Here is a 26,182-nt window from a genome sequence, read left to right as displayed (position 1 = left end):
TTGACATGCCCTTCCAAGGATTATGTATCGGGTGGCAGGGACCAATGTCACGGCTTGCAAGGTCACTGGATATGGCACCTCTCGACATTTTTTGTGCGGATACGTAAAGACCGCGTATATAAAGCCGAGACCACCATACGAGACGCACTAAAAAGTGTATTTGCAATTGTTTGTATCGAACGTTCACAGTGGATTGTGTTTTGAAAGGTGTCAGTGCTCTGTCGCTTCAAATGTATACTTGTTTGAGCACATCTTTTAATGGGGTAACTAAAGGGAAGCGCCAGTCAAGACCACTCTTGAAGAGCATATACGTACACAGTGTATGTCCGTCATGACGCGTGTACCGTTTCTGTCGTGTACTTGTTGCCCCAAAACAGGAGCGAACCTGAAGACGTGGACGCCATTGCTCCTTTGTATATAGTTCAGGGCTAAATACCGTAACGCATCGTTCACTTTTTATGTTGTATTTCATCTTTCATTTTGTAGCCTAGTGTCCGAGATGCTATCACTGCAATCGGCAAATAAATTCATATTGTTCAAGTCTTTGCGCTGTTATTACTGTTATATAGGCCCTTCCCGCGGCCACTCCTTGCGCCCATGACTCTGCAGTTTGGCGGAACAGACATGTGCATGTCACGCGACGTGCTTTATTGCGTGTAAAAAGGCTTCATGTGGGCCAGGCTTCGCTTCCTACAGAAGCGTCGCCCGCTTCCTCTTCACCACGCGTCTGCAGTTGATGTCACACTCCTTACGGCCATTGCGAACGCCAAAGCTCTCCTGCACAGCGCCGCAGAGACAAACCGATGTCGTTTCCTGATCGGCCGTGTGGGAGCGCTGAACTAGTGGTGGTATTACATGGTTGTTTTTGTGTTTATCGGGCATTCCTTAAGGGCAACTACAATAAGCTCCGTCAGTGGTACTTAGCTGTAGACACTTCAGTGGACTCTTTGTAAATGCGATCTACAATATTTCACATTATCAGCTTCTTGCTGTAGTGAAGATTTAAGAAGTTATTAAATTAGTTTATGTGAAATGGCTTCGCAAAACGAAAAAAAATTGCCGTTGATAGGTCACGTGATCTCCAAGACCACTAAGTTAGTTTACGCCCAATAGCACATCGGCGTTATTAAAACCTTGGTGGGTTTTAGCTAGGACACGCTGCAGAATAATTCCCTAAGTTCATGAAAATTTACCAAGCGTTATACGAGAATCTTTCAAATTGTCAGAAGACATGAACGCCTAAAGATAGTTAACCTGATCGCATGCTTTATATTTGTGTACTGTTAAGCGTTGGATCTTAAATTGCCGACAGTAAACTTACATTTCAATTACCCATTTTAATGTTTGCTGACCCCTCCGTATTTAGGGTATTTAGTGTAGAACCTTTGAGGTAATTTACATATGTGAACATATATCCAGTTATCTAGAAAACTACAGATACACAAAGTAGCTTACTCTTTGTACTTTTGACTTCTAAAGAAAAAAAAAAGCTTGTAGAATATTATTACGACGAGAATCATTTCTTCATCGGAACCCTGCAACGATCTGCATAAAAGCGTGCAGCTGTACAATGTTGAGAAAACACGGCCAAACTTCATAACACGTCCATGATTGTAAAGTGGAAAGTATTTGGAAACAAGTTGTGAGGGATGTTAAATTGTGTGCCCGAGAAGAAATTCATAATCTGAAGCTTCAGATCGCAATGATAGTTTGTTCAGCTCCATTATTTTTGTAGATGTATGGGTATAATTGTTTTAATATATTATTTTTCCGTAGAACAATTCCTGAGCGACTCTCAGCCTACTTTGCAAGAAGGATTTTTCAAAGCATCGAGCTTTATTTTCAGCGTTATGACATCTTAAATCAAGGAGTCCGCCAGTAAGTTAAGTGGCTGGGGCTATGGGACAGAATGACATTTCAATGTTACTCAGCAACAGAGGGCCATGTGTGCAGAAGCATCAGAAAATTAGCTTCATTCATGCACGGATATTATAGTGCATGTTTGCTATGGCGTTATGTAGAGTAACGGTGGAAATAGTAAATAATACTCTTTTTTAGGTTTAATTCCAAATGGTGTTATAAAGATGTATAAAGATGGCGAATGATGTATGGTTTAACTTGTGGGAGTGAGGTCTGAAACGAAATATTCACACATGTACTAATTTGCGTTTCTCGCGTGACCACTTATCCCCGACTGAAAAGGTTGTATGTGATCGCTCGGCCCAGGACGCGCCTGCATGCATCAGAAAACTTTCTCGAACATTATCGATGGTTCCATACGTTGTTTGTTTCATCGAACCTTCTGTAATCCGACTGTATGCACGACCCCACTTGTTTAGCACTTTATGGAAAGCACGCAAGCACAAGTGATTACAATGGAACCTTTGTCGAGTCATGTATAAAAGCCGACGAGCTTGACCCGCAGATCAGTATCCGACTGTCACCGAGTGTGCTGAGCCATGTTATTATAATTTGAGCGTAGCCTGTTTTGTAGGCACATGTTCGCCAAATGAAGAGTTAGTTTCGTGATTCAGATTTACTACTGTTCTCTTCACCGCCACTGCAACGTGATATTTGGTGGAAGTGTGGGGTAAGAACGCACTAGCCCCAGCTGGAAGCGACGACCTACGTTACCGTTGCCCGCTACTATGGTCTCGCTCCGCACCCGTGCCAGAGACCCAAAACGCCTCAACTACGTCGTCCTCCGCCGCCAGCACGCCCACCTGTCTCCCAACGCAGTATTCCAAGAACGACTGACATTTGGCGCGGCCCCGACCACTGCCCGCTCTGATACCTCTGCGAAGAAACGCGGAAGATGACGAAGACAGAAGGCACGAACACAGGAATGCGCTGAACTCACAACTAACTTTATTCGAAGGCATGCGCAAACTCATACACTACAACCCATAGCCACGTGCTCTCCCATCGATGGCGTTATTATCAGCTCGCAGGCAAAAATGTAAAACCCTGTAATCTAATGCTACATTATGAGGCGGCTTAAAAAATCAAATTCACTGTCATACAAATTTAACGATGACATGCTTCCACAACGCAAACCTTTATCCTGATATAGTAGGCCTGAATAATCTCCCTCGTAGTCTGATTTCTATGCGCAGAAAATATTGTGGTGTCTTCGTAGATTGGAGTGCACCCATGCTCAGAGCAATGCAGTGAATGCGCACTGATAATGACACCATCGATGGGAGAGCACGTGGCTAGAGGTTGTAGTAGATACGTTTGTGTATGCATTCAAATAAACTTAGTTATGAGTTCAGCGCTGTTCTATTTGTTCCTGCCTTCTGTCTTCGTCATCTTGCGCTGCCCCTTCAAGATGTTCAGCCAGTACCAACTCGCCCAAATGTCGATCCTTCTACGTTAAATTATACTACGAGCGTTCGCCGTGAACACGCCGCGCCTACAGTCATAGTCAACGGCCTCGTGATATTGGCGACTACATTGCCGTCACTTTGTGGAGCCTTCAAGGACCATCTCGTTCGCCGTCACCTTTGGCTGCAGCACTGACAGTACACTGGCCCAATACGGGACCACGCAGTTAGCCCATATCTAGAAAACTACAAGCAGCAACCGCGGTTCGGCGCCGCGACCTGAGCGTAACGCTAGAAAAAGAACCACCGACCACACAGTCACTGCTTCTGTGGACAAAGGAGCCGACTACTTCGTCTTGAGTTAGCCTTTGGCCACCAAGTTAAAGAGTCAAGACTGCATGGCAAAGCCCCCAAATCCACACAACTGGAACACACCTGATTAGTCTGACTGGAATTCGTAGGGCAAGAATGACGGTCTATGACCAGATGTACCCTGCGGCCCTCGTTATCCTCCAACAGTGCTAGCGAGGCGTAATTCTCAGCGTAGACTTCCTCAGCCAGCATGGCGTAATCATCGCCCTGAAGCCTTAGTTGATAACGCAATTGTAAGACGATGTGATATCGCCGGAGATCTCTCTAACTCCTATGCCTTGAGAGTGCCTGAAGATTAGGTCGTCATTCCGCCTTGCTGCAGTGTCATCATTCCGTGTGCATCGAAACACTGGCACACGTCGAAGGCGTCGTCGAGGAAAACCAACATCTACTGCTGTTAGCCGATGAAAAGCGGTCGCCGGAGGAATTTCAACCAGCGCCCCTGTCAATATTACACTTGGATGGACAACCTTTGCATGTGCAATACCGGCATAAAATTCAACACTGTGGTGGTGTTCTCACTGGGGCACTAAAATACACTAAATCAATATATTCCGTCAAGCTGTATTTAAAGATTTGATTTCTGTATTAACGATTTCATGATTCATAGCGAGAATAGAATTGTTGTAAGGGAGAAAACGATGAAAATGTGAACCAGAGTAGTGCCAGCTATTGTGGAATACGGATACTGACGACAGCAGTGGCCGGTTCAAAGACAGCGCTGGAGACAAAGGTCTCGTGGAAATAACGCGAACTGGTCTGTTTCGTGCGGGTAGTTCAAAATGAGGACCATTGCTGGGATTGTGAGTAACAGTGTATGCAAAACAATGTGATATGCTGGCACACAGCACGCGATAAAACTTCTCGACGAATGATCTAGTCATATTGCTTCACCTTATGTTTTCTCTAAATCTCGCTTTATGTTGTTCCACAATGGCACTGTGCACGTTCAGGTTAAAGGAATTTAGCTGTACAAATAATAAGTAGGGTTGGCAATAGCGCTATCAAAATCATGAAGAAATAATTTTAAAAATGCGTCTATCTTTTACAGCCGGAGTTTCTTAGCAGGCGGTGCAAACTGAACTGTTGCGTGAATGGAGAGTTGGGAAGATACTGCAATAGGGTAAACATGCTGGAAGGCATGGAGTGTTCCAAAGGAAAGGTGAGACAAATTTTTTCAGTGCTCAATTTCGAATGGTAGGCTTCTCTGCATTGTTATAAGGAGACAAAATTATTTACGAAGCTGCTTTATTTCCAGCTCCTCTCAAAGCAAGCCTCCCTATCGTTGTTGAGAAAATAATTTCGTGCTAAGATTGTTCAGCATAAAACACATGTTTTGCGAAAATTCCGAATTCCATAGAGAACGTAATGAAAAACACTCTTTCTTCAAGATTGCGCTTCATTGCTGATTTTTTTTATCACTTCTGTTTTCTGTGTGTTCCTTTATTCATCTATCATAGCCCATATTCCCAATTTCCACTTAAACGTTCTTTCGCACCGGCTGAGAATCTTCAATACATCTGCGATAGAACTCCTTCTTACATAATCATTCACAACCGCACGGATTACTTCTGCTGTCTGCTATTGCTGGCTTAGCATTCGATCCTGTAAACACACAAAAATGGAAGTCACAATGAGCCAGATCGAGGCTCCAAGCCAGAGAGGAAGAAATTTTGATCTAATTTTGCCAATTCTCTTCCCAATTCAGAGGAAACTTTAGCTCGGGGCCTTCTATCTGAATACATGCAAAAGGAGAAATCGCTTTCTTGGCAACCACTGCACCAACTTTGATGAGGGTTGTAGCACGTAAAATAAAAATTTATGACCTAGTGACGCCAGAAAGTGAACTTACTATCTATGCCGTAAACTTTTCGATAAATATATATTGTTCAGAACAACATTATGAATAATATTGTTCAGAACGACAAATTTTAAGAAAACTAAACTGTCACGTCTACAACTCAATGACTCGGCAATAAAAATAATATCGAAATTCTTTAAAATGCAGGCAATAAATAATACATGTAAAGCGGACAAATTTGATCTATCTTACGCGACTGTCAAATACACCACTAATATTTTATTAGGATTTCTGTAGATTAATCGTAAACATTGTTAAGATTCCTATAACACATAAATTATTGTAGGAAACTTCTCGGCTTTGGATGCTCTGGCAGAGGCAGTCCACAGAACTGGGATCTGTGTTCTGGGTGTAGAGTTTACACATCACATCACAGAAGTACAGTGTGTGTTCTAGGTGCAGAGTTAGGGATTTGCAAAATTCGTACTTCTATTTTTTGTTGCAATCTTATTAGCTTTTTGCAATTACTGTAAAACGATTCAGGACATGAATCAAGGTTTGCTTTCTAACATTCAATAGCGTCGAACGTTTTCTTTCAAATGCAGCAAAATTATTTGGAAACTGTAAAGAAACGCGCCATCATTCACCGCGCGCATGCAACCGAGGGGGAAGATGGTGGAGGATGGTTTTGTACTTCGGCAGCAATGGCCGATTGCGCTGCTGCGCGCGCCCCATCTTGAAACCGACATGCGTCGCGGGCTGCGTCTAGGTGCCACGGCGGCTCATACCTCCGTGGGTGCTGCGTTCTTCCCGCTTAGTTTGCGCTGAAGCGATACGGAGCACGAGAGTCACTTCACTCGCTGTTACAGCCAGGCTTCCTTACGCGAGGGTTTTGATAGCGAGTGTCCGCGGTCATCGAATGTGACGTCTTCATGTTTGCCTGTGTGCGCTGACACCATTCTTGTTAACTTGAACAGGAAGCGAAAGCTTCGAAGCGAATACGGCCGATAAAACTGGTATCCTTACTTCGTATGCCTGTATACGCATTTGCTATCGCAGTCGATGGTGCTGCGAGTCTTTTTTTCTGGTCGCAATCGCTGCCACATGAGAAGATATCATTCAATATAGCGTGCAAGTCTTGCTCATAAAGAAAAATCATAAAAGATATGTGGAACTTCCCGTCCACAAGTTACCATTCACGCTGTGTAAGCTAGTTTGTCTATATCCCGGCATCTATAAGCATTATTCAGCGCAAATTCATCTGATGGCAGCGCCATAGACCCGAGTGAGATTAGGAAGAAAGTTGCAGAATAGCCAGGGAGACTGGGTCGGAGATATATGAGCACGTGCGTTCATTCTATACTTGCTGCGTCAGTATAACGGCCGCATTTTTAGCTCAAATTATACTCAGTGTTATTTAGCGTCACCTTTTTTATTTTGGTGAAGCTAACTTCAGGTAAGAACGCTATATACCGAAAATATTCGCTCTTAGCAGTTTGCAGTAATCACGTCTTCCAATTGCAGCCTGTCTAAGTAGTATCTCTTAGCACTGACAGATTATTACGTCCTACTGTTCTCTCGGCCTTACCATTTTATCTCCTTCTATTGCAGACCTGCAGAAGAGGAGTATGTGGAAATTATAACTGGTAGATGTTGAAGACACCATTACACACCGGTTTTCTTGGTCATTTCTACAAACCTACGTGTTCAGCCCTTCGGCAATAAATTGTTTCAAAGCAACTTTGCTTGTTTATCTTGATTTGGCTTCGCAGCTAATCAATGCACACCAGGAGTTTCGTTCTCGCTGATGTGTTCGCCGTAGTCTGGCCAGCTAAAAAAAATATGCGTCTACCAAGAGATAGCTTTATAATAAGCAAACAATCGCGCCATTGTTTTCGAGTGTCTTTCGCACTTTTTGGTGATTTTGGACACGCGCCGCAGTGCCAGAAATTGCATTATGACGGAAAGTCATTCAGAGGTGGTGGTGAAACATTCTAGCAGGAAGCCGGTAAAGAAGACATCCCTGCAGCTGCGATGATCCAAATATCAACGAAAACCGAGGCATTGGAAGACTGTGTACTGCGAAAACTTCTGCTAAGTATATGATCTGCATAAAGATGTGTTGCATATGAACTGCAGTTTTGTTTCAGCCGCATGAAATTCTAGGAGCTTCTTTTAAGTTACTCTACCATGGCGAACAAAGCGTTATCCTATTTCCCCAACTCTGAGTCACCTTATCTTTCACAATGTCTACAAATGTTCTTTTTTTGACCGCCACAAGAGAGAAACAATATTTATTTCAGGGCTACGTTATTCTAGTGTTTGCTGAAACTATTTCTTCAATCGCAGGCAGCAATTACCTACCTATCTAAGGAAAGTACATCACAGATCCTAGCCGCAATGGCGGCATTTCGATGAGGGCGAAGTCCGATAATGGTTGTGTATTTTAGTGCACGTTAACGGCGTACTCCACCCAAATTTGAATGTCACTAAATTTGTAACAAAAGAATAATATATAAAGGCGAAGCAATACTGGCAGTGCCTCAAGGCTGGTAATAGTATTGCTTTCTTGTTAGCAGCTTTTAAGCAGCCCTTAAGCAGAGGACGCGTGCAAGCTGTGGATGTCGCTATAAGTCTGAGCACGCCGTGTATCAGATTTTTGGCGTAATCCGGGCAGCCTTGGGCGCCGCCTTATCGCAGAGGTGATGCCACGGACCCATATGAGTTAAAGCCAAGGTTATTACAACGTGGTTTAAAATAATAGGTCATCTCAGCCGAGCTCAGTTCGGCTGAGATGCATTATTACGTTAGCAGAGCAGCCATCTCAGCAATTTTGACATGCGGTATCAAAACTAAAATTAAATTATGGGGTTTCACGTGCCTAAACCGCTTTCTGATTACGAGGCACACCGTAGTAGAGGACTCCGGAAATTTGGCCACCTGGGGCTCTTGAACATGCAGCTAGATCTAAGTACACGGGTGTTTTCGCATTTCGCCTCCATCGAAATGCGGCCGCGACCTCGTGTTTAGCAGCCCAAATCCATTACCACTGAGCAACCCCGGCGGGTAACTTCCGGTATCAAAAACGCCTATTTTTCGAGTTTTTGCTGATGCTTGCACTCGCATTTCAATCGTGAGCTACTGTACTGGGGCCCCCTCTACATCTAAACTATCCTTCACTACTTAGAATTTTTACGCGGTACAAAATTTCGTTGCCGTTTGTCTTCAAAAATTCGCTGGTGTTCAAATTTTATCTGGAGCCACCTCCGCGGAGTACACCTGATAATCATGTTGTGTTTATTGCACATGAAGCCCAGTATTTAAATATTTACGCGCTTCATCACCGAAACAAAGGACTGCTTGTATTTACACGGGATATTATATTGTTACGATGGGGCGTGTTTCATTGAAGATGATTTGATCAAAAGAGGATAGGGTCGCCACCCCGACACCGAGCCGATCCAAAAACAAGCGCAAGTCGTCCTCGTGCTCTTACGCTCTTGGTTTCATTTGAGCGCAGCACTCTTCCCTTCACAGGCAAAGCACGCTCGACGACTAACTGTTGCGTGCACGGAAAAGAATTGTGGCGTTTTACGTGCCAAACCCTGATTTGATTATGAAGTACGCCTAGTGGGAATTCCGGAATAATTTTCAACGCCAGAGTGTTTTTAACGTGCCATTAATGCACTGGACACGCACGTTTTTGCATTTTGCCCCCATATAAATGTGGCCGCCATGGGCGGCATTTTATCGCGCGACCTCATGCTTAGCAGCGCAAGACTATTGCCGCTAAGCCACGGTGACGGTCACAGGTGACGTGCATACGGAGCCACGGGTGTGACAGCGCTTCTCATGGGTGACGTGAACAGGCTGCGTCTTCTTAGAACGGTGTTTATTAGACACGATTTGAGCAATCGAATAGGTCACATCACTTAGGCGACTGGTGGTGAGGAAAGGTCCGGTGTAGCACGCCGGAAACTGGTGGCACAGGCCGCACTTGCAAAGTAGTGTCCAAAGCCATGCTATGTCCTCTTTATCGCATGGCACATTCGTATGCCGTGAATCGTAGCTAATCTTGAAGCGGTGCTGGGAAGCCAACGTATGGAGCTGAGCTGTGCGGCGTGCTTCTATAGCGCGGCAAAGAGTCTTGGTGACAAAAGAGTCAGCATGAGAAGCAACAGGCAGAGACGCTGGTTCTCTAAAATTAAAAAAAAATAGAAGGAGCTGTAGCTGGTAGTTTCATGTTGCAGTGTTTGTAAGTGTACGTGATAAAATGAATGATGAAATCCTAATTTTTGAATCTGGAATTGTCGTATGTCGAAAGAATGTTGGTCAAACTTAGTGCGCTGTTAGTGCGCTCGACGTGAAGATTTAATGTCGGTGGTACGGTTCCACTCCAACCGTTTTGAATGGAGATATGATGGTGCCAAAGTTTCAAGGAGTCCGACCGGGAGAGTATCACGACGCTTGAGTTGCTGGTACTTGTTCAAACTGTCCACATACTCTTCTAGATTCTGTTGCATACTAGGCCATAGGCCAGTAGAATCGACCTTGAATGCGGTAGTAGGTTCTGGTTAAACTAAGGTGCCCAGCTTTCGCGTAATCGTGCATAGCACGGAGCAGGTGTGTTTTCAAATCTTTGGGGACCACTGACACCAGTCGGATACCAGCAGCTGCGTAATTCTTTTTGTAGATAGGCTATCTTTGGATAACAAAGCCATTGCTACCTGCCCGCTGAGAAGCTGAGACGAGGAGGACATCTATGCATGAGTTGTTGCGCTGGTCTTCCCGGAAGGTCGCCAGGCCGGGAAAAAGAATGTTGTCAATAGTGGCCACAAACTCAGCGAAATTGTCAGCGTCACATGTATTTGTTGGTAGAGAGAGCTTCGAGAGACAGTCAGCGTCTGCATGATGGCAGCCACTCTTGTAGCGGACTGCACAATGAAATTCCTGCAAACGTTGCGCCCATGAACCAGGCAACCAGTTGGGTCGCGGAAAACAACCAACCAACACAGTGAATGGCGATCAGTAACGATCCTAAAGCGGCGCCCGTAGAGATATGGGCAGAACTTATGGACTGAAAGAACGACACTGTGGCTATATTGCGGAGTGGCGGTTCAATAATCGTCAACCTTCCTCAATGAACGTCTGGCGTAAGGAATGGCATACTCGGCCTCACCGAAACACTTGACGAGGACAGCGTCGAGGCAGATTCCACTTGCGTCTGTGTGCAATTCTGTTGCGGCTGAGGGGTCGAAATGATGAAGTATGGGTCCGGCAGAGAGTAGGAACTTCTGTTGACGAAACGATTACATGCAATCCGCTATCCAGGTGAGAGGATTACCCTTAAGCCGCAATGAAGTCGAATGGTAGGCAGTATCGGCAATGTTTGGCACGAATCGTCGGAAGTACGAACAAATACCCAAAAGCATTCTCAGCTGGCGTTGTGACTGTGGGTGTTTAATGTCGCTAACTCCAGCAACCTTTTGTGAATCTGGTCGCATACCCTCCATGTTCACTAGATGTCCAAGTACTAGCGCTTCTCTTTGTCGAAAGTGAGAGTCGAGTGTAAGGTCAGCTTGTTCAACGCCCGTGAAAACAACGACAAGTCGATGGTTGCGCTCTGCAAATGTAAGGCCAAACACTACGACGTCGTCAAGGTAACAGAAAGAAATTACCCATTTCAGGCCGCGCGGTACCGCATCCATAAACTTTTCAAATGTCGCAGGCGCGTTATACAAATCAAACAGAGTGATGTTGAATTCAAACAAGCCGTTTGGTGCCACAAAAGCAGTTTTCTCTTTGTCGCCGGAATTCGCGGGTATCTACCAGTAGCCGATCGGAGATCCACAGATAAAAAGTATGATGACAAATGAAGACAGTCGATAACGTCATCGATAGGGGGGATGGGTAACTGCATGCATCTTTTTTGTCATAGAATTAAGACGACGGTAGTCGAAGTAAAACCCCCAGGACCCACCTTTCTGTGTCACGCGGATGACCGGCGCAGCCCGAGCTCATGAGGTACCTTGGAGGACGTCGTTCGCTAGCATGTCGTCGAATAGTTGAGCAGTGTTATTGCACTCCAACGTGGAACCCCTGTCGATTCTGCGGCGAGCCCATGAAGTTGGAACGCGATCTTCGTTAGCGTTTTGGGCGAAATAAAACAATGATGCATGTTTACTAAGGATGCTGACCTGGGCTTGACGCTTCTACGAAGACAGTAACTTCTTTATAAGCTTTGTAAACGGCAACTAGCCTTCATGGAGCACCGTACACTCGGGCTTCGTGCGATGTGCCATCTGTTAAAGCATCCATGTTCAGACTAGTATCGACTTCTAAAAAGGCAAGTCATACGCCACTGGGTAGTACACCAGATTAGGAGATACTTGAATCCCATACGCGGTATTTTTCAAAGGGTCACTAAGAGTACGCATCGAAGTACGAGCACACTATTCTTCATAGCGATCGAAGGCACAGCCTCAACAGTCGGAAGGAAGAAGAAGACGGTGGTTATCAAGCTAGCTGCTTTTTCTCGGCCAGTTTGTGAATAGTTTTTGTCACTACATTTTGTCGTCTACACCTTCGATATAGGCTGTTGACTGCTGATCGTTCCAGGATCACAAACAACCGGGTGATTCCCTTCAAGCACCCCAGTGGGCATGGTACACAGAACCAGCTTCAAGGTGGGCTGCCATCTGCTGTGCTCCAAGCAGTCCTCATGAAGGCCATGACAAACGAGGCGACAGCGGGGCCTGCCCTGTCTCCCGAATGAGAAGAAGAGTCCACGACTAGATGAGGTGAATAGAAACCTATCGACAGATGATGTTGCCGTAGAAATCGAACAGGTAATTTCTACGGCTATCGCGTACAAGAAACAACGACCAGCTGGAATATCCGGTAATCTTCCAGCCAATGCAACCTGAGTGTCTCCTCTGGGAATTAAACCAGATCACTCTGGCACCATCGATCAGGTCAACAGCAAAAGAAAAAAAAAACAGTCATTGTCTAAATAGGGGCGGTATTCGCATGGCGAGAGCATCGTCGCTCACCGCCAATAATCACCTGCTCACTGTCACTACGTTAGGAGGGACAGTGAGCAGACTCGTCTCCGATCTTCATATTCGGCCACTTATGGATTTGTTCAAGGAGTCTCTGTTGAGTATTCGGGACAAGGCGTCCTGTCAGTTCGTAGGCAAGTTTTCTACATCCCTAATAAGGAAGAAATCGTCACAGGAACAAGTCGAAGATGAGTGGCTCTAGAATTCACCAAGGATTCTCCCATGCAAAAAAGTGTGTCTTGGATAAAGCAGCGACTCTGCGACTGCGTACAAGGGATCTGCAACGCAATGTTACAAATGCCAGGGGCATGCTCATATTATAAAATACTGCAAAAGTGCTATACGCTGCAGGGTATGTGCTGCACCTCATTCACACTCACACAAAGACTGCGCTCTTGCTCAACCACGATGTGCTAACTGCCGTGGACTTTATTCGGCATCGTACGGACACTGCCCATAGAAAAAGGCAGGTACACTTGCACATGCAGTCGAGCAAGTACAAGGAAAAACCCCTCGCGACGAGAGCCCGACCGAATCCAGAGCTAGCATTTAAGACCCCGACGTCTGTCGACGACAACCTGTCTCACCGCGGAGCGACACGGAAAAAGAGCCTTGTCGATTCTGACACAACACAACGTGTACAAAAGCCAAAAAAAGAAGTATGCTTCCTTTGTTCGGGCATCCACAGAATCTACCGAGTCACTGCACAAGACCTCAATAGAGCTAACATCTAGCCAACCTACCACCATACTCCGGAACACCAGGGACGTGTATATACATCCTTCGCCCTCGACAACAAGTAAAATTAATATCGGAAATTTGATTGTACCTATGCTATTCGGGGCAATCAAAGCTCTTGTTCATGATAATCCTGCAGTTAGTAATTTCAGGTCAGCGGTTACCACAAACAGTCATCTAAAATCGTGTACTGTATTTCAGTGGAATGCCCCAGGTATGCGTTCGAAACTCTGATTTTGAGCACATTCGTACAAATTCCCTTCTGTGGTAATATCCGAGTCCCGTGTAGACCAGACCTTCCGGATAAGTGGTTATGATTGCCTCCAATCGCAGCCGACGAATGGTATAAGCCAGCCACTGGATGGCTTCCGCAACGACGCTCATGTAGCCAAGAGTGTTGTCTCCTCACATAATACGAGTGAGTACATCAGCGCAAAGACAATCATTGGCAAGCAGATGTTTACTCTAATAGCTGCCTAGTTGGAACAAGGGACAGTATTTGATGCGCCAAGATTGTAAATTTAATCTCAACAACAGCTAGTGCACACATCATCTCTGGTGATGCTAACGCCCATAAAATAATTTCGGGCAGTATGCGCACCTGTAGGCGAGGATATAGGCCGCTAATTTACTCACGGACCATTGAAACATGGTAGCATTACTTACCTGAAGGGGCCACGAGTCACCAGGTGCATTGATCTGTCCTTTGTGTCAAAGTATTTTCTTCAAATGTCTAGTGGTGCACTGACCTCCAGGCAACGGGCAGTGACCACTACCCGATTCTGATGTCGGCTTCTCGTTTTCAAATGCCTTCAATAAAAGTAAAAATGAAACGCAAAGACTGGGTTGCTTCCAGAGATACCTCTTGCCGAGGTATTACAGCTGCAACTTGACACCGCAAACTTGTGCCGACAATAGCCCGTTGCCTGAAGAAAACATCGTGTACTACCTTTCGGCACACTGACATTCCTGCTAATGGTGAGGAGTATGAGCACCTTCGCCCTATCCGAAGACGTGCGGAGCGAAAAGAAGTGCCTACTAAGAATCTTGTAGAACTGTGCGTTTTTCTACGAGGAGAGCGTCGAATAAGTCGCTATCTCACGAAATTGGGTCGACAACAGTGGAGAGATTTCTCCGCGACGCGGGATGTACGTAAACCCGTGGCTATTATCTGTCCTGTCAGCAGACGATTGCGAATGTCAGCCCAGCAATTATACCCTTTCATCGGTCTCTCATTACACGAAGGCGTAACCGTAGAAGAAACCGCAGAAGAATTCTGCAGGCTTACTTCTGGATGTGGGCATGACGGTACATGCAGCGTGTCTACAGTTGAAAGACAACATCCGCGTACGTCTATGTATGCAATGGTCCTCCTCCTCAGCATGAAAGAACTTTCAATGGCCATTGATGACATCAACAAAAAGACTTCTCCCGGCCTCGACGAAGTCAGCTATCAAGCTATAGCGCACTTTTGCTGCCACTGCCGTCTCCGACTGCTGGAAATATACAATACTTCGTGGACAAATTGTACAGTGCTTGCCGAACGGAAACTCGCTTAACTTGTACCTGTCATCAAGCCTAAGAAACAGCTCACGAACTACGCATCTTTCCGACCTATCGCGCTGCTCAGCTCTGTTGGGGAACTAATGGAAACAATGATTCATAAGGGAATGCCATGGCTCCCTAAAACGCGAGGCCTCTATCCAAAAGAAATAAATGACTTCCAGCAGAATAGATCACCGCTGGAATATAGTACCCGCGATTTCTTGCGTAGAAGGGCATCTAACTACTGGACATATTTCAATTGTCATGTTCCTTGACATGAAAGCCCACATCGATCCTGTTTTACATCATTCAGTTCTTGAGGCCCTTGAATCTCTAGGCCTTGGATGACGCTTTTATATATGGCTATCCACCTATCTCGAAGGAAGGCAGGTTTGTATGGTAACTACAGAAGGTCTGACAGCTTGCTATGCTGTTGAAAAGGACTTCCACATGGGGCAGTCCATAGCCCTTTACTATGAAGCATAACTATGAAGAGAACCGATTGGGGTAAACATCACGCTTTATGATGATGACATCTGTATACAGAGTGCGTCACAATCTATTCGAGTAATTGAGCAGCGACTACAAAGAGCGCTCTTCAACATGTCATTGTACCTTACATAGCGGGGTCTACGTCTATCACCAGAGAAGAGCTTTACTATGGCATTTACTGGCAAGCGCGTGGATGGCTACCCACGGATTCTTGGTGATCGAGCCCTTCCCAACCTACGGATACATCGCTTTCTCGGTGTTTTGATCAATGGTAACCTCTCTTGGGCACCGGAAGTGAATGTTTTACGCTGGAAAATCTCCTGCGTATCCCAAATTAATAATTTTCATTCTGGACCCAGATGGGCTAGAGACTGCCGGTCGACGGGGATGCATCCAATATTTAAGTTGATGGCCTCCTGCACCATTGCCTTCCTATCCTGCCGCGACTCTCCCCAACTAATAAGAAAAGCTTGTAAATAGCACCTAACAATAGACTGCACATTCGTCTCGCTCTTTCGAAGGGGTATTCTTGTATAAGGATAGTAGCCGGGGCCCACTGTTTAATTCTTCACCTATTACTAATTCAGGAAACCACCCGCATATATTTAAGGCACGTGGTTCAAAACAACAATTATTTGTTGAGAAATATCAAAATGCAAAACAATTCCGGATTCGGGCAAGCTGTTGGCGAAATTTGACTCATTATCACCCAACAGGCACCCCAGATCATGCCACTACAGTTCCCTCCGTGAATGCTATTGCCTCTACGCTTTCAACAGCACATGCCTGGAATAGAGTCAAAAGAACATGCCTCAAACCACTGTTTTACAGACAACACTGACTTACATGAGCGAGAACTACTCCACTACGAAGCACATATTTACTGACGGCTCCACTATGCAACATAGTTCTTCCTGTGGTATTTCCGTTCCTTCCAGAGACCAGACATCCTCATAGCGTTTGCAGCGAGTAACGTCATCAATCCGAGCTGTACGCGATGAAATAGACGCTAAAATTTGTACTACAGCCACTTCGACAACAATGACCAATCTCTACAGACTCGAAAGCAGCCTTTGCATAGCCTTTGCACGAAAAGCACTAAATTGAGCAATTACATTTTCGTCCACTACACCACTACCTACACCACTTGGCATATCACCCTGTACACGCAATAGCATTTCAGTGGCTTCCAGGACGGTGCGGTATAGCAGGTAATGAGAAGGCGGATGACGCAGCTCGCAAAGGCCTTGGTCGTACAAAATTTATCAAATCTTTTTTTTTTTCACTGAACATGAAGCTGCTGCTTTGGCGAAGCGATATCTACTCAGTGAACGGCGTAGACACTTTCAGACATTTCAAGTTTTTATTCAACATCGATCGAGAACTCCTATCAAGGCTACCACAATGTCTACCACAGCATCTGGAGACTCTCTAACACCGGCTTTGACAGAACGCTGCATACAAGAATAACATTCTTTTCTGCAAAGGCCAGACAAGTCCATGGTTTGACAACTGTAACGTGGTAGACCTAGCTTACAGAGACGAGCGACATTAATATAAGATGAACATGGAGGAGCTCGACTAAGGGCTCTTGACATTGACACGGATGTTGGGTCCCTAGCCTTTCCCATCAAAACAGCGAAAAGCCCGGGATTTCATTTCCTCATAAATTGAATAAATGTTTACTGTCTAAACTATGACTCACGCAGGTCGTGTCTTCAAGACTGTGATATTATTTCATTGTGCATTCACCGTCTACATGCGTCGCTTCGGATACTCACCCTACTACTGATAACATAATACGACCTGCATTTTTGTTATTTTAGTTTCTTTTTCCTTCTGCCAACCTTCTTTTAGGGGCTTTTGTATCCTTCGTCCCGTTGCCTGCAGAGTAGCATGTAGGAGAAAACACACTGGCTAAACATTCAGCATTTTTCAGCATTCTCAATGAAGAGCTTTCTCTCTCTCTCTCTCTCAAAAATTACATCCAATTTATCCGCGTAGACACCGCAAGCAGCAACTTGAACTCTGGATAAGTAGCATGTTGGTAAGACGGCATCTCCAATGACGGCGAGAGTACGTGGACGTGTAGCAGATTGATAGGCAAGAGGAGAGAGGAAAGCTCGCCGATACCGTAGTCAGCGGTTGCATCGCGCTGTTGTAGGAAATCGGTACGTTGTGAGCGGATTAAGCAAGTACTCTAAATTCGGCTTTGCCACCGGAAAGACCTCTGGTCTTTCCGGTGGCAAAGAATGCTTGGGCTTTAGTAGACAATCCACATCCGGCCCCTGTATTGCCATTGTACCAATTCAGCCGGAATGGCGGGAACGAACGCGCCTCGACGAAGCATTGCAGTCGAAAGGCAATGCCAGCTGCCGAAGTATCACGTGAGGCGCTGCGCGAAGGGACAGTGCATCGCCACGAAGTTTGTCACCGTCGCTGTCGATATCGCAAGTCTGTGTTATGCAGTCATTCCTTTTCCACACAAGCTCTCGCTTGCGTTCTGACTGCGCCCCAGAAAGCCCAATGAAGACGAACCAAGCGTTCCAACGTGCTAACTCACCCGCGGGATGTCCATAACTCGTGAGGACACTCACCAGCGTTCAATTGGACATTGGGCCAGCCTAAAATCTGAAATAGTCCCACACCCAGGCTTTAAACTGGCTCACTCCCAAATTTTAGTTGGTCTACCCTCAAAATTCTACTTCTCTCATCCACAATTGAAGTTGATCCAACCCGAAATGTCAATTGGCCCATCCTCAGATTTCCAAGTGACGTGCGGCCAGATTTAAGTTTGCCCACGTTCAAATTTCAAATTGTCCCTACCACGAAATTTAGATGATCTCACTTGTAATCTAAGTTTGCTTTAAATTCAAGGTGGCCCAACAGAAAATTTCAAATTGGCCGAACTCCTAACTTCTAGTTGACCCACCATCAAATTTTGATTGGTCCAGAGCTACTATGAGCTTCCCCATGCATTTTCTTAGGAGCCCAGGTATCTATGAGTATTCTGTTTTCATTTTTTACGTTAAACTTTTCCTTATCACTGAAAAGTGCATTTGATTTTGTATTTACACGCAATAGTGTCGCGATTAACTTTTCGTCTAAGCAAATTACTAATGTATTTGCAAATAGAAGGCATTAGACGTTCCGCGTGACAGGGTTGGGCAGCTCGCTAAAGAATACTTAAATTAAATGTTAGTTACTTCATTCACAGTTTCGCTACTGTCTTCTTCTATGTCATTACTACACGACATCTCTTCATAGGTGCTTTTTTATGTTATTGTCGTTAATGACGACTACACACAAATATGGCGCGAGATCTTTAGAGTTATGTGCAGAAGATGAACGAGCAATTCGAATGAATTTTTTTTCTGTAGAGACAGATTTTTCGCGTTGCTGTGCTATGACCAATACAATGTCCTTCTCCTGCATTCTAGACATGCAGTGGAGAAGTCTGTCGATATTACCACTGGTCGTAGCTACAAGCTAAACTACATACTGTTTTCCTCTGAACTCCAGAGAAGACAGAACCTTTGATCAGTAAGGAAATAAATCAGGTGGCATCAAGATTACTCTTGTCCATTCTTTACTTTGCCTATTATGAGAAGTACATTCTTTTTTACCGATCTATGTATTCGCAGGGTGCTGAAGCCATGCACGTGTAGGCTACTGGACAAACGGGAACAGCAATCAGGCACAAATACATGTTTGATTACACTGCTTTTTAGACTTGAATTAGATGGAGGCCACATAACTGAAGACACATCTTGCTCATTCTGTACGTGCTGACCTCCGCCTTAGTCAACGCTTCCTCTCCCACATCTGTAAATACGCTGTGTAGATGTTTACATAGATATGAGAAAAAAATATCCATGCTTATATGAGGAGCAATGACCATTGATGAGCAAGTAAGCCAAGCTATGAGACACGGAACGTGTTCGAAGCAACACACTGCTTGACCTTTAAATGTGGACCTGCCGATACCATCCCATTGATAAAAGGATGAAACAGACAGTGAAAATATACAATAGGCCGCGATGGTCCTTGAGCAACGAAAAACTATTTGATATGCAATTTGTTGCACGGGGCCACAAAAATATATATACCTGCAGCTAGCGGAAACGGCGCGATTACGTCACCGTAAGTACTTACCACGAATGTAAGGCATCTACTGAAGCTGAAGACTAGTACCTTCTTTACCTTAAACAAATATTCATATTCTGTCTGTCTGTTTTTGCCCTTACCACAACAAAAAAACGCAATGATATTTACTATGTCGACACAAGTGGGTCGCTAATGCTCACACTGTATTGCAAGGTGAGAAGAATGAGCCCCTTACGTTGTCTTGGATACACTAACTATGACGTATATCACAATGTCGCTTTTAAATAGTAGTTAAACTTGCCTTTCAAGCGTTGCAATATTATGAGCGAGCAAAATAGTACTTTGAGGAGCACCTCTGTGATTTTACTCCTTGACTGCAGTCCTCTATCTTAGAGTGCAACCTGTGTTGTTATTCCTTTGCCCACCAAGAGGATGTCTGATTGACGGTGACAGCTATAAAGCCCATCAGCTTTTGCTCTGGTTGTGTCCATTGTCCACTTCGCTTGCCTGAAATGCGGCAAAATGTGGCCAGAAATAGCCAACATTTTAACAAGGAAGCTACATGTGGCACATCTTCTTGAGTGTAATACACACCTCTTAGCTTCCTATTTTATCGTTCAAGACTGAAGATCTATGTTTGCCATTCAATTACAACTTCATTTATAATGGGTTCGTTGTGGGTCATCCCCAGTGATAAGCGACCAGATGCAATCTGGGGTCCCTGGGGGCCCGTGCGCGAGGTGGCATACGCGAGAATTTTTACATAGCGTGCATAACAAATAGCATAGTGAAAACAGTACCAATAGCAGAAAGAAGTTCAAAGCAGGAAAGGAATAAAAGGAATGGAATGACATAAGATCCGTTAAATATAAGAAAAACCCACCTTTAAGAGACGAAGGAACTACAAGGTTATTTTTAACTGCTAATGTTGAAATCCAGGAAGCGGAGCCGAAGTAGAGAACGTCTTCTTTATTCGACGCTTGCAAAAACAACTAAAAAAATGCAGGCGCGCTCGGCTCCACGCTCGTTTCTCACTTCGTCTTCTTCTCTTCTTTTTGGAGCATAATATTCAACAGCTTCCGGCCGAACAATTTACCTGTGCTTGTTTCTTTTCAAGATGGAGCTTGTCCAGCAGATTCTAGGTGGTACAACATCTGTGCCGGTCTCCACAACGTGTTGCAATTAGAAGGGCGCATTTTGCATGAGCGAACTTTGCCGTCGGCAAAGCCGTTGGCACCATGAGCACTTTGCTTTGCTCGTGGTGGAACCATTGCTGGCAAGTGTCTTCCTGATGGGCGCAGGTGTCGCAGTGGAAGCCTTCGCAGCCAGCATTGCTGACGTGCTGCTGGTGCATGCGTCGGGTGTTATGTGACTGGCCTGCCCTGGCCCCGGCCCAGACAGCATTCCTAGCCCTCCAGGGGTTAAAGGTGGTGGCTGCTGGGGTGAAGGTAATTCATTTTCAAGGCCTGGCGAGCTGTTGGGGGCGGCCATGGCTTGAGGCTGTCGTGGAAGTGGCATTCGCTCCACCTGGACAACGGGGGCCAGTGTGTGGTTGTTGCGTTTTAGCCTTTTCACCCCACTGCTGTGCATTCCTGACAGTGAGGACCCAGATGGAGCCGTTGCTGTTGACGACGGGCGTCCGACAGGCCCGCTCGAGTGTCGCGGGGCGGAAGACGATGACGTTGAAAATGCCGATGATGACGACAATGACAAGGAGCTGTGCCCCGACGACTTCCCTCTAGCCGCCGGGTGGAGCACGGCCGTGTCAGCAGTGTGGTCACCCCGACCAAAGGTGTCAATGCTCCTGTGCCGCTGCTCCTAGTGATTTCGAAGAGCCTGTGGTTCTGTGACTGAGTTACATATTTCACACACAACTAAATAGAATAAGTCATCCCGTGCTAGACAAAATCCGAAAAGTTTCATATCCTCTTTACTTAATTTCATGGCATCCCTTTCTCTTTTGACTGTCTCTGCCTCTGTATCAGCTTCTTCGTTTTCTGGACTCCTGAAGCAGATAGTTGCGGACCAAAAATTTCATGACTGTCTTTCAGTATCCGACACACTATTAGTGGCCGCCATTCTGTGAAGATCTTTCAATAGTTTGGCAGTAGAACGGTATTTGTCTTCTACCAGTTGCAAGTGGTGTCGCAGAGTTGCAGCAAGGAGAAAGGGACTGTTGCAGGCAACAAAAGGAACCCTTGTCATGCGCAGTTCTTCAGTATTGGCAGACCCTTCTTCAAACCAGAAGTAACGAAGCGCGTCTTCGTCATGTTCCGCTAGGAATACTTGAAGAAACGCTTGTTCGATGTCGGCAGAAATTCCAATCTTGAAGCTGCGAAACTTCATCAATAAGTCGAGGATGTTGGGGCTCAAATTCGGCCCTGTACACAAGACGTCATTGAGTGAAGACGACTCCGTAGCATGAGAAGAGGCCTCGGATACCACCCGTACTTCAGTCGTAGTTCTGTCGCGTCGCACTACTGCTCGGTGTGGCATATAGTACGTGATATGTTCACTCGTACTGTCCATTGGGTCCTTCTCAGCGTAGTCTTTGCTATAGTAGCTCCTAATGGCAGTGCCATATTCCTTCTGAAACTGGTTCTCGATGTGGTGTTCTCTGCAAGGACTCCAGACTCTTTAACGTGATATCCCGGTTATTTTTAGGCTGGGAACAATTGCTGCGCCACGGCAGTTCAACTTTATCACCACCATTGCTTCTAATAGTTGTTTCCACAAAGTTCTTCAGGACGTGTTCGTCATCTTTCGAAAGTCTGTCTTCGTTAGTCAGTCCCAGATGTTCTATTTCCCAGGAAGACCTCAGTTGTTGGGAAACATTGGCTTCCGTTAGGCATATGTTGAAGTTCCTTACGGTTTCCGGCTTGTAGAACTTTGGTGGACTTCTGGTATCTCCATGAAGTGTCCATCCCATGATAATTTCGATGGCGGTCAAGGAGTCGTCCAGTCGATTAATTCTAGCACTGATGAGCTGCCAGTAATAGTCTGCACCTATAAGGACGCTTATTCCAGGCTCAGGCGAGACTTGAACTGCGTTGACGTCAGCCGAACGTAAGTTCTTGCTTTTCAACTTTGCAAGGACATTTGTATCTGTCAATGTTGACAAGTCATTGCATATTTCGGGAACTTCTATCACCTCTACTTCAAGTGAGTTTGAGTCGTACTGGCTATACAGCGTGACTCGTGCTCTCCGATAATATTTCCGCGTTGCTGAAACGTTTCCAAATCCCGAGATTGTGAGCTGCTCTTCGGCTAACACAGTGGCTTTTAGCTTCCTAGACAATTCTTCCGTGATAAAGCTGCATTGACTGCCACCATCAATCAACATTCTTACAAAGCATTTGCTTCCAGTGCCCAGAGCCCCAACTTGGGCGGTCTGCAGAAGAACTGTGCACTTTGGCGAATCTGTTGACGAGCTGGAAACAGTTGTCTGCGTTTCCGTATTCTTCTGCTTCCATTTCGGGTCGCACATTGTGGTGATATGTCGCCCCTTGCATTTCTCACAGCTTAGTCTCTTCCAGTTTCGGCATTCCTTAGCTTTGTGAAATTGTCTAGCGCAGCGGAAACAGCATCCTAATTTCCGTAGTTTCTGCTTTTTCTCGTCTAATGTTAGTTCCGTTGGGCAGACATCCACCAAGTGATCTTTGTCTCCGCATAATATACAACTCTCTGTAGTCAGTTTCACAGTTAGCATAGGTGCAGAACCTTGGAAATGCTCATTAGATTTTCGTTTTGCTGTTGACACTTGTTCTCTTTTGTCAGAAGTCATCCCGGAGTTCCCGGCTTCTTACTTCAAGACTCAAGAAGTCTAGAAGAACAGACATTTCACTTAGCCTGACACTAGTAACGCCTCTATTTGTCGGAGACAAGATGCGCTTACTATAACGGAGTACGAATTCTTGCGGAAGATTTTGTATTGCAGCAGTTTTCAGAAGCACTCCTGATTCTTTTTCTTGGACGCCAAGGCTATGCAGGGTTCTTACGCGAGTCTGCACTTCTTCATGCAACCTTTGAAGCCCTTCGAAATCTTTGCAAGAACGAACTTTACGTAGGTTTAGCAGGCGACGCATGTGGTCGTTAACAATCAGTGACTTCTGACGGAATCTTTCTTTGAGAAGTTCTATAGCTGTGCTATAGCTCTCGTTAGTTGTCGACAGGCCGCTGATGACACCTTCCGCTTTACCCATCAAGTAGCTCCGAAGATATTTCAATTTGTCTACGTCTGTAATATATCGGTTCTGGTGAATAGTAGACTCATATTGATCCCAAAATTCTGGCCATTTAATGGGGTCACCATGAAACTTCGGCACATCGAGCTTCGGTAGCTTAACGTGTGCGCGTGCTTGACGAAAGTCAGCGTGAGATTCGCGCGTAGTCCTTGGTTGCTAATCGGATAAAATGCGTTCAGTGCGGGATTTCGCGAAGACGATAGATTCTTGATACTGTCCGACGCTTTGAAGCTCACCCTCTAGGTTATCATCGGTAACCTGCTCTTCTACATGGTTATCAAGGTCCGTAAGCATAGTTTCCTTTATCTTCAATAGGTTAAGATGGTCGGTCAGATCACCATATGGCGTTGGTTCCGTCTGCATAAGAGTTGTCATGTCGTTGATGATCCTGGTGACCGCCGCTCGCACGGTAGCACGCTTCCATCGTAGTCTTTCCATGTCGTCACGTCGGGAATGGTAGGCTTCGTGATGACGTAGATCGTTCTTCGATTCTGTCGCAGCGTCGTCTCGTTGATCGCGTCGGTCGGTCGTCCTCTTCAGGTAGCTCGCTTCATCGTCAGGGGTCTTCAACTGTAAATGTGAAATCCTGGTCACGGCACCATATGTTGAAAACCAGGAAGCGGAGCCGAAGTAGAGAACGTCTTCTTTATTCATCGCTTGAAAAACAACAACAAAAAAATGCAGGTGCGCTCGGCTCCACGCTCGTTTCTCACATCGTCTTCTCTTCTTTTTGGAGCATAATATTCAACAGCTATGAACGTATAGAAAGCCATAAGTCCATACTAGAAGTATTAGGCTTAGTAATGACATAGAAATAATTAACTAAGGAATATCATCTATGGGTACAAATACTAATGTTTCATCGAAGACCGTAAAAAACAAATAAAAGCACACATTGCACTACAGAGGCAAACCGAAAGAAGACGGCATTCAGGTGCATGAAAATGCACCACAATACTTTCAACCATACTGTTTTCTCAGAAATCGAGTTTTCCCTTCAGAAGGATGTGCTGAAAGTGTATAGAAGTCTTGCTGTTTACATTATGGAACCTTCACGGCATGTTCGAAGCAACCTCCCTGGGCCAGATCACATCGTGAGAACATGAGTGCCTGCAGCAGTTATATACTCAGATTATCTCTGGGACCGTTGAATTGCACAAATCATCCGGAACCATATGAAGCGATCCAGAAGGGACCCTTGACCCCCAGTTCCTGCAAATCACTTGCTGTAGCCATCAACAAAATTAGCGCGCATGATCGAGGCCAGACCGTGCAACGACTGTGTGCGGGCCTTGGCTGATCAAACTAACGCAAACACGAAAGTTGCCGGATGCCTACCTGGCGCATCAGTTGTTTTCTAAGCACTCAGTCCTCGCGGTCCAGTGACTGCCTGAATGTACACCATGAGCAAACGAGCAGGAAATACCTATCAAATGGGAAGCTTGATTCACCTACACTACATCTCTAGCCTTCCGAGTGGCGCCTGACAAAGGCAAAAATGGTGAAAGTCAGTGGGGCTATGCTAATCTAGGTACAACCAAATTAGGAAGACCCACTATGCTTCAACAAAAGACACTCTCTCACCAGAACAGGAATTGGCCTCCCTGGAAGACCCACTAAGCTTCAACAAAAGACACTCTCTCACCAGAACAGGAATTGGCCTCCATAGTATTTGGCCACCCCCTCCCATGTGACTCATTTGATTAACCAATGGCCTTCAGTCCCCAGCAGTTGCGAAGCATCTGACCAACGTAGCGCTGAGACCTGTCGTGCAGCACAGGCTGCTAAGAATACCTGAACCCACACAGGCCGCCCATGATAACTGACCCTGGCAAGATTTAACACCGGAACTCTATAGCTTAGCATGAATCCTTGAGGTACTATGCGGTATGGCTTGGGATACACTCCAAAACAAAATTACACCCTTTGGGTCGCGTGTTGCCACGCAACAATAAACGTCATCTGTGTTGTCTGCATTTATTTCCTTTAACGTTGCGAGCCCGGTACTTCCCAGTAACGAACGGCATGCGCGTTATCAGCATGACATAGCATTCCCGACAGGAAAGTATGGGGCGCGGCGTTTTCAAGAAAGGAAACGCAAAATGCAGATGTCGATTATTGTTGTGTGGCAGATATACACCTCAAAGGGTGTACTTTTGTCTGAGAGTGTATTACTGGAAGATAGGTCCACCTATCGAAACGTTGGCCAGCCTGTCTGAGGTACTTCAACCCTGTTTAAAAAAGTTTATACCACAGTGGCCTTAGTAAGGTTGCATGAACTGTTCAAGCTTATACAGTGCGAAGAAATGGCCAAGCCTTCTGCTACAGAGGACTTGCAGATAAGACGCAGTGCGGAGTAATATTCCTTATTCATAAATACATACACTGTAAACGAAAATAAACCCACCTTGGAGTTTTTAACAGCTGATGTGCGCTATAACCTTCCCTCCTGAAATATTTACTCCGATGTATGGGAGCAAAACAGCGCCATTCCCT

At 45.4% G+C, this 26,182-nt stretch overlaps 1 protein-coding gene across 2 annotated transcripts in view; it reads left to right on the top strand.

Annotated features, from left to right (window-relative positions):
* The window catches only part of LOC135920423 (venom metalloproteinase antarease TserMP_A-like), a 63,320-nt gene extending 56,081 nt beyond the window's left edge, over nt 1–7,239 (top strand). For both annotated transcript variants that reach the window (XM_065454687.1, XM_065454688.1), the window contains exons 13-14: nt 4,750–4,860; nt 7,111–7,239. In XM_065454687.1, the coding sequence (XP_065310759.1) occupies nt 4,750–4,860; nt 7,111–7,149 (150 nt within the window). In that variant the 3' untranslated portion in view covers nt 7,150–7,239. The remainder of the gene's footprint in view (nt 1–4,749; nt 4,861–7,110) is intronic.
* Nucleotides 7,240–26,182: the final 18,943 nt, after the last annotated feature.

The sequence above is a fragment of the Dermacentor albipictus genome, chromosome 2 (genome assembly GCF_038994185.2).
Source record: "Dermacentor albipictus isolate Rhodes 1998 colony chromosome 2, USDA_Dalb.pri_finalv2, whole genome shotgun sequence".
NCBI classification, from domain to species: Eukaryota; Metazoa; Arthropoda; class Arachnida; order Ixodida; family Ixodidae; genus Dermacentor; species Dermacentor albipictus.
This window is presented reverse-complemented; position numbering and strand designations above follow the sequence as displayed.